We start from the raw sequence: 13017 nt of genomic DNA, 5'->3' as shown, positions 1-13017 counted from the left end.
ACAGTAAAATATAAAATATCATTTCAAGTTTCATTATTTTTAGTAATATAAAACTGTAACTGTAAGATGTAATAATCTTATTTGTTTGTTTTACTTAAGATAATGCATTGTTACTTCACGAATAAATTAAAACTCTTTAATGACACATAATTATCTTCTTATAAACTATCTATTCTACATTTATTTAAGTCCTAGTCCTAAAGTCCTAGTACTAAATTATGAAAAAAACTTGATAATAATAATATTATGTCAGCTAAGTGCTCAAATTTCATTCAGGAGAATAGGTATATGTCAATTTTTAGACAAATTACTAATAAAAATGCAAAAACTATGCAGATTACATAAACATTATTTTTTTATAATATGTATAAAATAAAAATTCCATTAAAAATATAAATATCTGATTTGATATTCAACTTTTAAGTTAAAAATAATTCTCCTGCAAAATAACACTTTTGTGGCATATACCACTTCTCCTTTTGACCACGGAATTGGTGTTATAATAGATGTTGTAGGTACTTATGTGTTTGAATTTTTAGATCAAAAAATGACTTCATCTTTCACTTACACATTGTGGCATAATATTAAAGTATTGGTGATGAAAATCACTAATCACAATAACAAAAAATGCACCGAATGCGATTTGACCTTATTAGTGAGTTAATTAATATAATATAATATATATATATATATTATGAAATACTACTTCTATCGTTTCCTTCAGCGGCGGGTTTCCTTCACGCAGTGACGCAATCGATTTTTGGCCTTGAAACAGTTATAACCTGCAGTATAAATAATAAATTGTACCTACTAAAATATCCCAATAATAAAATAAAACACCCACGGTGGCCGAGAAACACCCACGGTGGCCGAGCGGCATAAGCGTTGGACTATCACGCTGTGGGTCTCAGGTTCGAATCCTGGGTCTGGCAAGTACACATATTGTTTTTCAGTTTGTGTGTGAGTCAGGGTATGGACCTAATAGGTTGAGCAAGTGGCTGACATCCATTTCTCGTAAAAAAAACAAAATCTGTTAATACAAACCTCTACTCTGTGGAGGCCCATATGATCCTATTAGGATCGGACATGGTCAAAAAAAAAAAAAATATTACCCAAAGCATAATAAAATCCTTGCAAATAACACGAAAAGAACCCATAATATAAGCGTTCAAACAGAAACGTACTTGTACACAAAATAATTGACTAATATTATTATTTGTCATCACAGTAATTATTTTAGTCGAAGGATGTGATTTAAGGTTTTTATTTTTTATCGCTGGGGGGTTAAAAATCTGTCGATGCGTCGGCCCTCGGCGTCCCTAAATACACCACTGTTTTCGTTTCTCCCTGTATTTTCACCACGGGTGGATTTTTGCTGGTTCAAGTTGACTCTCCACTTTGCTCGCTCCTCAGAGGCAGAGGTATCTATTACAGAAACATTACGAACGGAATTGAATATGAAGTTAATTAATTTTCAAATCATACATTAATTCAGCGCGCTGTTATGAATGGGATCTTATATAACTACCACAGCGCTTGTTACATATAATGTATTATCTTATTTCCATATTAACAACATCTTTACGCTCCGAGATTTCGGCGCTATAAAGCCTTATGATCATAAAATTGCCTTATTATACATACAAAATTAACATAATATGTGTATTAATATTATACCCATTCGTAGAATACAATGCATAATTTGATGACTCCGTACCAACTTTTATATTGCGTCATTCGCAATGCCGTCATAATTAAATTGTACCTATTAATTAAATCATTTTCTTGTAAAAAAATGTTATCTTTGTATTGTATATTATCTATTACTTAGTTTATTATTATGCATTACAATTGTATTTAAAAAAAATATTTAGGTACAAGCTTGCTTAGTATAATATTATGTTAAACCTAGGTACTTATTTATTTATTTATTATTTAGCTTCTTCTCAACAGAACCCATAACATGTGGATAGGGGGAGGCATTATTATCATCACACTACGACTGCGTGACTTGCTTTATACTATTTTTGAGAATATGCATTAAGGGTCATCCATAAATGACGTCACGACGTAGGAGGGGGTGGATTACCTAATGTGACATTACAAAACCAACAACATACAAACTCATTTTTTTGAGAATAAAATATTCTTTTAGAGCGGAATGCAGAAACATTTGTCATAACTAAAATTTCCTTAGCAGAAAACACTATGCAGAAATATTGTCCTTAGTTAAGATCATTTCTATTGAAAATAATACCATATTTAAAAATTCTCTTTCCTATAGTTTAGGTAAATTATTTTATTATTGTTAAACGATGACAAAAATATGACAACTGCATTTTATAAATGCAATAACTATAACTACATATTAATATTTAATTATAATACTCTTATGTTTCCGTTATAAGTCATTATACGTGATCCACAGGCACCGCAAGATATTTTTTTAACATGGTAACACTAGCGTCAAGTGTCATTATCATCTGGCATCTTGTATTTCTGCGGGCTGGCGTATAAAAGTAAAATAATATTCTGCAAGTACATGCCAAACGAATTAACACTATCAATATCCATATTGAGATACATTGTTAAATGAATTTGAGTGTATGGACTGTTTTATAGACATGCGAATTTATTTTGACAGCAGCTGTCAGTGGTAAATGGTAATACAGAAGGGGGCGTGTTCATAACAAAAGTAGTCTATGGTTAAGGATTCCTTAACTCTATACTCAGTATAGTCTATAGTTAAGTCATGCTTTTCGGCAACTTATCCTTAGGATCGAAATCTTGGATTCTGCATAGGGCTCTTAGACAGGAGAGTAAAGATTTTGTGAAGAAGTCTACTAGTGTATTAATACAGTCAGATATTATTTAATACCTCAATGGGCACCGTGCGCATACGGCTTTGAAAATCTTCATTACTCCCCCTGAATTCTACAACTAAATAAATCTACAGTAACGTAGCGACAACGCCTACAACACATCATGTGAGCTCACATGTTACCTCCAACATTCAATAATAAAAACAGATAACCTACAAAATCGTTGTGCCACATACTTGTCATTTGTAGCTTACTTACAAAACACTAAAAACATAGATACCTACGTGAGAGCACTTTACTCGAAAGTGTGTACATTTTAAGAAAAAAAAAAACTTTCTATCATGTGTGAGGTTGGTGGTGGTGTGGCGTGATATGCGTGAGGTGACGTTAGTGTGGTTCTGATACAAAAACTGAAAAGTTTATTTTGATCGGGTCGAGAAAGAAAACAAATGCTAGGATACTCTCATAATAGTTTGACAGATGCAGAACTAAGCCACATACAAGAATGTTGACAGGTGGCACAGTCACCTGTTTTAAAAAATGTAATAATAGTGATATGTATACTTAATAGTCTATTTTTGTTGGTGTTTAGTATAACTTGTATGTGCGGTGAATGCAGGTTCTTATTTCAAATTTTCCAATATAATGTACATGCCTCCAAACTTATCTGTAGAATGGAATGGAATACGAACTACCATAGGACGCCATTTTGAAAATTCATTCGAATGTCAGATTTTGTCCATTTACAAGTCTTGATTGGGTAGTTTTCGACAGTGGCTCCCCCATCCCATTCTTCAGATAAGTTTGTAGGTCTGTATAATAATATTTTTCATGTTTTTTTTATTGTTATACGGCAAGTGAATATTTTTTAATACGCACTCGTACCCACAACAGTAAATGTCGTCCTTACCTATCTACAAATTCATACATATCGAAAATTATTGTCTTTGCTTCGTTTTAGGCATACGGTTATACATGTGCTCAATTCGTATGTGGTTGTGGGAGTTTAGCCCACCAAAATAAAGCGGTCTGTCATTAAAACAATGACTAGCCGCAGGATTTTTTTGTTGTTGAATAATATTATTGGTAAGTCACACGAACTAGTTTTTTAATAATATAACGGTTCGACTTTATGATTGAATTCAGTGGCGTAATCAGAAGGGAATGCAGCAGTAAAGAACCATAGTATTAATATATTTTTCATTAAATGTCATTGTTATCTATTGCTGAAATATGATTACTAATAACAATAAAATTGAGATTCAGATGTGATACATGAAGGATTCTAAGGGGTACGGGGTTGAATTTTTTTCTTGTACTTGTACCTACTATATTTTCAGTCTGCGTACCTACTCTGTAAGTACCTAAGTACATAATAATATGCTAAAATATTAAGATAATTTACTCTTTCAATATTATAATAATTTCGTCGGAAATCTTAAATATTTTTGAATGAGTTTAGATGTTATTGACAAAAAACTGAAATTACACTGTGGACTCTCACACCAGTCTGCTTCGATCGCCCCGTGAAATGTTACTTTGGATCGTTTTCTGGAGTCGTGGCGAAAATATAATAATTTCCATTTTCCTCGCGTGACTCAGTCAACGATCGGTGACAGTTGGGTTGACAATCAATTACCTACCGAGAAGGTATGGTCGGCGCGAGAGTCAGGCAGTGTAATTTTAACTTAGAAAAAAAACTTTAAATACCTAATATGTATTTTTTTCATAATCATTTATAGGTAGGTACCTATGTGATTCTGAAATGAAAATTTTCGATTGACAGGTCACAAAATAATAATGTAGTATATACGCCAGTAAAATTTAACCCAATAAAGGGGTAGCATGTTCTTTGTAGTTTAGGAAGCACTGCTCATTCACAATAGATCTCAAATTGGGTATAAGAGTCAAAATTACAACATATTATTGAAACCCCCTTCACTAAAAAAATTGATTATTCTATTTTTTATAAAGTAGTTATAGTTATAACTCGAGCGATGTTGGTGCTAGTGTTGCCGGTTACCTTGAGATATAGTTGTTGGTCTCTAATCATTGTACATTTCACATTAATGCCGTGAAATATTGATCTATTTGTATCGAATACAATATATGGTTACATGTAAATTGTATGTAAAACATTTCACTGTAGCACAGTTAGCCATGAACTTTCTATCGGAAAGAGATGACCGGATCCTATACGGTCTCCAATTTTATTAGATTGAAATATGAACAATTATTCAATTTTCATAGCCGATTTTGGCAAAATTCATGAAAGGAGATGATAACATGTTGCCTGATACATGATAAAACCATTAATAATTTTATTGTCGTTTTGTACATCCCCCTTAATTTTATTTTTGAAAATTAAAAAAAATATTGTTATACTTACATTATTATTTTCTTATGATTTCAGGACATTGGTGTCGGCGCTACATGTTTGGCTAGACAGTTATCCTGAGGACTTTCGCCAGCCACCGACTCATCCAGTTCTAAACCAACTCATCGCATTTACCAGTGTTTACTTACCTGGATCGGAATTGAATACCAAAGTAAATAATTACTTGTTTAACTATTTCCAATTTTGTAGTTTACTGAAATAGAAATAGATTTGTTACAAATTAATTTGTAACTGGCTACACATAGTCAAAGGAGAGCTGACGATGATGATGATCACACAAAATAAGAGAAGAAAGAAATGATGCTGTCAATATTTAGAACATTTTTGAACATATTTTAAATATGGAATAAAATTTATTAAAATATTGAATTCACATTGTCAGTAAGTTAGTAAGTAGCAAATATATTTTTTTTTGAGAAAGTTATACAACGTCTCTTTTTATATCCACTAGAGAGCAGCACTAAAAAGGTTCGAAACATGACTAAAGAAGTGTGGAAAATTATTTTTATTTCAATAAATAGATGGCAATATTACCTAACAAAATGCAACACCAGTTATTTATTGTACATATTTTTTGAAATTGACAGGCAATAAATTCTTTTTTCAGTAGGATCATAAAAATTTATGTTTATGTTTCAGGCAATATGTCGATTGGATCAGTGGTCCAGGGAAGAAAGCTGCGTGGACGGGTGGGCGGGGGCCGCAGGAATTGGAACGGGAAGTGGAGCTGTTTGCTTGGCTCCAGGAATGCGGCATACTCAGCATCACATGCATGTTTATCGGTTTCCTGAAGTCCCTCATACACATTTCGCAGAGCAACTTACTAGGATGGATATGGTTAGTCTTATTCAGAAATATAATTCTTAATCCCTTAATCAAAATCAGTTTTCATACAATCATCATTATCATCCATTCACTGCTGGCTGAAGGCCTCTCCAAGCATATTCCACTCTTCTCGGTTCTGTGCATTGTGTGCACTGTGCACTTCTGCAGCACTTAATTATTTTGTCAATTCAGAACCTCTGAGTTTGCCTTTCGTATGTTTTCTATTTCTTGTGTTTTATTGGATTGTCCAGCGATTGTCCTTTCTTCAAGCTATGTGTCCAGCTCATTTCTACTTAACATTTTTAGCGAAACGATTATAGGAAACATTCATTAATAATAACAAGTAGGGTCACCTGGCGGTTTCCAGCAGCCTGCATCAAGGTAAATCGTTGTTATTGTGGACTTTATGTGTGATTCTGAAATCTAGCAATCTGATTTTCTACTTATGTGTGATTGTGAAATATAATAACCCAATGGTCTGTTATACAGTAGAACCTCGATTATCCGGACTATATGGGGATAAAAGTAGTCTGGATAAGTAATAATATGGATGGATAATCGAAAAAAATAAATAAAACATTTATTTTACTTCTAGAATAAACCCCTTTAACAGCAATATTTGAAAAATTCATTTTTTTAAACTAATTATATATTTTAAAATGTATTCTTTTCTTATAATCATACGAAACTGATGATCAAAAAAAATCCGGATAATCAGGGTCCGAATAACCGAGGTTCTATTATATTATCAAAACCAGTTTTGTTTGACTGGATGAAGGATACTGGATTGATTCTTTACTTATTTCCCAACGATTCAAGTCATAAACTACCAATGAAAAATCAATACCAATAATATTGAAAATGTTTAATGATCTATAATGATCTAATTAAAAAACAAAAATCTGCCATTCAAAGAAAATGCTGCTCTGTTTCATTTGTTTCGGACAAACTTGTCTATTATCTATTCATATAGAGGACAATTTCATCATTGTAAAACATTGTGTTATTAAAATTTGAATTCACACCTCTCCATAATGTCTATGGCTACTGCCACTCTCTATTTGGAACAATGAAAAAACTGGTTTAACACAATGCTGCTTATAAATAAATGAATGCAGTTTTAATTATGTACTTTCATGACATAGTTTTATCTTGTTCAACTCTATTGATTTAATCAAAATATTTTTTGTGTAATATTGTACTGACTATTGAATTAATTGGATTTTTTCTTATTGTCATAATAAATACTGATATACTGGTGTTAAAATTTTTTTACAGTTTTATTATCAATACAATATTGGGTTCCTAAATGCTGAGAAAAAAATGTGAATTGTGGTGATGGATTCAAAGCTGTCTCAAGCTTTGAATCCATTATCAGAAAGTCAGATTTTAAAATTCCCAACATAAATCCACTGCCAATTTGACTTAGTAAATATTAGTTCTAGTTAGTTTTTGTTGTATTTAAAATTTTTGGATTGTGGTTTCTTTGAAAATTTTACTTACAGTTTTTATCACTTATACTGATTTGAATATTATTTTCTAGGAGCTCTTCAAAAAGCTGGTGCCACATCAGTGCTTAGGAGCCATCTGGTCACGGAGAGACAAAAACCGATCTCATGAAGCGGCCACTGTTTTGGGAACTGTTAATCAATTCAATGCGGTATCATTCCGAGTCATATCGACTGTCCTCGTGGAGCCAAAATTGCGACCGCAGGACCGTGCCGAAATTATTTCAGCATGGATCGATATCGCGCAGGAACTGAGAATCCTCAAGAATTTCTCGTCTTTAAAAGCTATCATTTCCGGTCTACAAAGTAATCCAATTTATAGGTTATTAAAAACCTGGTCTTTGGTTGCTAAAGAAAAAATGGAATTGTTCGATGAATTGGCGAGAATATTTAGTGAAGAAAATAATCAGTGGGCTCAGCGAGAGCTTCTTATGAGAGAAGGCACGGCTAAGTTCGCAGATACTGTCGGAGAAAATGATAAACAGTTGCAAAAGGCTTTCCAAAAACATAATGTTCGCAGTGGTAATATAAGTCATGGGACAATTCCGTATTTGGGGACGTTCCTGACAGATTTAACGATGATTGATACGGCAATACCGGACACGGTAACAGAGGGATTGATAAACTTCGATAAGAGACGAAAAGAATTTGAAGTTCTCGCTCAAATCAAATTACTACAAGGAGCAGCGAATGCTTATCATTTAGCCGATGATGCCATGTTTGATCGATGGTTTGATTCCATTTTAGTGTTGGACGACAGAGAAGCTTATCAATTATCCTGTCAAATTGAACCGTCAACGAATCAAACGAATAGAGATAAACGACAAAAGAAACCGATGAATAATTCCTGTCAACCGGGACACCGAAAAAATGATTCAATCGCAAGCACCAGTTCAAGTAATAGTTCTCAGTTTTATTGTGATTTAGACAACAGTACAACCTCTTCTAAGAATAATAGTTTGGATCGACAAGCATCTCCGTCTCAAATGTCCAGCGGGAGTTCCAGTTCGTCGATACCTTCGTTAGATGTCTCATTATCAAGTGCCAATAGTTCAAATTCAAAAACTCTACAAGTTCCCAAGCTAGCAAAGACGATAAATAATCACAATGCTGGAACTCTAAGTCCGAACCACTCGCAGAAAAGCAGTCCAGATTTTTATATCATCCGGGTTACATACGAAACTGACAGTGTGGAAACAGAAGGAATAGTTTTGTATAAGTCCATAATGCTGAGCAATAATGAGAGAACTCCACAGGTTATTAGAAATGCGATGTTGAAGTTGAATTTGGAAGGTAACCCAGATGTTTACACTCTGTCACAAGTTCTTCCTGAAAAAGGTATGTTTTAACTTATTTTCAGTTTCATATCGTTGTAAAATTATAACATGTTTAATAAAACTACACGGTTAATGGGAACTCGACTAACTACTGTTTTTGTTCAGCTTAATTTAGTTCAGTCACGTATTGATGATGGATTAAAAATGTTATTCATTATGTGAAACCTTACATTCCTTTAAAATCAAGCACTGATATGTGTGTTAGATAAAAGTTTCCACCGTAAAGTAGTGTTAGGATTACGTCGGATGATCAGGAGAAGTAAAACAGTGTGTAGTTGTAAGCTTTATGTATCACAAGAGAATGATCATAGACTAATATACTATATACTAAGAATGATGACAATACACTTTATTTAATTGACCATAGACAATAAAATAAATGTATGGCAGATGAGTGAATAATAAGTGTGGTTATGGAGACAGAAACACAGAAAAATTCAAATACATAATGTACTAGCAAGAGCATCTTGAAACTAATCGAAAGGAATTGGAATTAAATAATACTTAATAAGATAGGTATTTTTATAAAGTTACCTAGAATGTAAAATTATTTAAGTAAATATTTGCACTTTCCTAATACTGAGCCTTATTACAACGTTTTACTTAGCTCGTGTTCTTATTTGTCTGGTGGTTGTTTGTCCGGTACAAATCTTGCAATCGATTTTTAACTAACTTCCCGACTAGCTAGACATTTGAAACTTTTAGAATATATCAGAACACGATGCCAATGCATTTTTTTAATACTTTTAGCCATCTTTAAGTAGAATTGATATCATTTTCAGTTAATTATGTTTTGTATGAAAAGTTGTTTCGGAAGAAATCCGTAAAAAGTAAAACTATTATTGGTTGCTAAGTGGGTCCTAGCAACTAAATTATTAATATTAATATATACGTGCATTACTATGGAAATCAATATGACATTTCAGTATTATTTCTATCAAGTACAAATTTTTTTGATCGTTTAAGCTAGTCCAGTCAAGTTTATATGATTCAACAGAAAATTTAAAAACGTATATAAAAAGTTCTTTTTATCTTGTAATTATTTTCATAATGAGTTCTACATGAAAACCAAAGAGATTGGACTCCTCCCCCAGAGGTAGCACACAAATGTCAGTGTGTACTCGTTTTGTGAGAGACAGTTCTACTTCTCTGAAATTAGGTACACTTTGCTGCAAATGGGCCATACTTGGACATAAAAACGCCCCACTGAGTATTTTTTTTTATCAACACAAGCTTACAACCAATTTATGATAAACGTATTTTCATTATAAAAAGTTCCCGCAATAAAAACTTTATTAGGATTCAGGGTAAGAAAAAATAATGCAAATGGATGTAAGTATTTTATTTTTAATAACACAAAAAACACAATAATATTACGAAAAATTATACACAAATCAGTTAATAGCAAATGGTTAAATATTGGAATAAGAAATATCGTCTTGTTTTTACATATTGTTCTATATAAAATAACATAGCATTATTGTTTAGATAAAACATTGTTTAGTTAAATAAAAAACACAAATAATTACAGTTAATTACAAACAAAAAAAAAAATTATTATATTACCTACCTATTTACACATGTGTATTTTGAAAATATTTTATGAAATAAAAATATAACATGGGTTCGTTTTTGACATATTGTATATAAAATTAGTTGTTTATACAAACCTATTAGAGACAAAATACAGGTAGGTGTTGAAAATTTGATTATATAGTTAATTACAATATTTTATCTATTTAACTCACTTTTTTAACTCTCATTTAACTTTAACACTCATTTAACGTCACTTTCCGAGAAATGCTTCCCACACAGTAATGAATATTTAGATGGCACCCAGCTCTCCCGCCCGACTGCATCAATCCACAATTTCCGAAGAACTTCATTTTTCGGAAATCTGAAATAATTTAATTTATACCTATAACATTATAAAATTGCTACATATACTCCATTACATACTTCATATAAATACAATTTTTTGTTTGGTATTCTTAAAAATATATTTAACTCTGAAATGAAATATAAAATCTATGTAAATAATGAATTTCATTAACTAGCACTAACAGTTTTTACTTTGAAAAAGACATCGTATATTTTGAGTTCAAAATAATATTATGCATACGGCCCTGGACTTTTCGCAATAAACAACCATTTGACGTTTGATGTAAAAGTTTTGAATTGTTATTGTAAAAGATCTTTTAGGAAAAACTATCAATGTATAAATAATTAATAGTATGCATATTGTTCCAAAATGCTGTTACTCATTTGTATTCTTCCATTAATAAACATTTTTTTACCGAATAATAACGTATAATACGTATAAATCGAGAATAACAATATCATATCCGCCATGTTGTTTTACCACACGAACTTGAAGAAGCTCCAGAATACCAACATTACCAACTGTCTTTCTCCGATTCGTATTTTTTAGTACATAAATGATAGCGTGTTCCCTCTCCAGTCTTTCAATCTCTTTGATGAAAACAGATTTAAATATTATTTTATTTTGATTATCATTTCTCTATCAACTATGAAGTGCATGATCGCCACAAGTAAGCACCTGTAATGCAATGTATTAAGCCAGTACATTTTGTAAAACCCTCACAGAGACAATCATTGCGAATATTGGCACCCTTTGATGTATCTATAAACACCGATACTGCATCGATATATTGCCAAGATTTACCAGTGATGATGACTGCGTGCAATCGCCTTACTTAGTGAAAGGGAGCATAATAATTTTTATTGAAGTTGATAATTTATTAATGATTACATACATTTTCATATTTAAAAGCAGAAGAAAATATTTAAATTAAGTAACTTAGATGATAACTTGATAACAATACAATAAATTGTTGAAGGTTTTCTGTACTTTATCTGACCACATATGCCATTATGACCACTAGCCAAAACTATGTATTGAGTTTGATGTTCTCATTACATAAAATACTGTTTTGTTTCTAATGGGCCCTAGGCACAATGCCCCAAGTTAGGCAAATGTTAATAATATTCATTATAAATGTTTTTTTTATTTCAGAAATGATGTTACCATCTAATGCCAATGTCTACTATGCAGTTAATACAGCCTTTAACCTAAACTTCATTCTAAGGCCCAAAAGAAATGGTAATATTACAGAAACGGCAGCCAACGGTAAGAGTAACAAAAGCAAGAAAACTTGAAGATTTTAAGTGAGGAAGAGTAGAGACAATTTTTTACAACTCCATGACCAAAAAAACACTTGTGTTGTGTAATTATTGAACTAACATTGGTGCAAGCAAAGATTTTTGTGCATTTAATTTGAAACCGTGTTTTTATTATTTATTCTAAAAGTATCAATTAGGTAGTTATTTTCTATACCATATTGATAGAAGCTTATCACCACTAATAGGTTATGGTGAGATAGACTAAGGAGCCTTATCTAGATATTTTTATTAATAAACTGTTTCTGTGTTGTTTTATTTTGGGACCAATATAGTCTTTCCAAAATTTATTTAAAATTCATCATTCTATCCTATTATCTTGTTTGTAAACAGACCATAATTTTTACCCAACTTAATATATTATCGCTTATAATCTCTTTAATATATTTAAATGAAAATTTATTACTATCTCCACTGTTGATAGTAAATATATTATTACCCATCTTTTTTAAAATAAATGTGTACCATTTTTTTTCATCTAATACAATATATTAGATTCAATTATAATAAGGGTAACATGATTTTGCTGCAATAAGTTATTGGTTTAATTTATATATTTATTGTTGTCCAAAAATATAGTTCTGTATATTAAATACCTTCTATGTGGTTTGAGTCATATTCTGAAAAAAACTGTTCTAAAAAATAGTCGTAAATGATATATATTTTTTAACATTTTTTGTTGATCTAAATCATATAAGTATTAAAATTTGACATTTTTTTAATAATATATTTATTATTTAATAGAAAAATCGTATATTGTTTCCATGTTTTTATCACATAGGATTAATTCTATATGTACCGTGTTGAATATGTTGAATAATATGTGAACATGCCATGTTCACGTAACATTATTTTAATACTGACCTATTGCGGCGGACGCTTACATAGGTTCAATTATTACAGTGCATGATCTTGGATGCTCTCAC

At 31.5% G+C, this 13017-nt stretch overlaps 1 protein-coding gene across 3 annotated transcripts in view; it reads left to right on the top strand.

The window, feature by feature from the left end:
• Rgl (Ral guanine nucleotide dissociation stimulator-like) overlaps positions 1–12373 on the top strand; it is a 150831-nt gene extending 138458 nt beyond the window's left edge. For all 3 annotated transcript variants that reach the window (XM_085956036.1, XM_085956035.1, XM_085956034.1), the window contains 4 exons: positions 5236–5371; positions 5860–6057; positions 7589–8891; positions 11928–12373. In XM_085956036.1, the coding sequence (XP_085812162.1) occupies positions 5236–5371; positions 5860–6057; positions 7589–8891; positions 11928–12070 (1780 nt within the window). In that variant the 3' untranslated portion in view covers positions 12071–12373. The remainder of the gene's footprint in view (positions 1–5235; positions 5372–5859; positions 6058–7588; positions 8892–11927) is intronic.
• The last annotated feature ends 644 nt before the right edge of the window (positions 12374–13017 follow it).

Source organism: Rhyacophila brunnea, unplaced genomic scaffold (genome assembly GCF_057557595.1).
Source record: "Rhyacophila brunnea isolate RB1 unplaced genomic scaffold, BYU_Rbru_1.0 scaffold_5, whole genome shotgun sequence".
Classification (NCBI taxonomy): Eukaryota; Metazoa; Arthropoda; class Insecta; order Trichoptera; family Rhyacophilidae; genus Rhyacophila; species Rhyacophila brunnea.
This window is presented reverse-complemented; position numbering and strand designations above follow the sequence as displayed.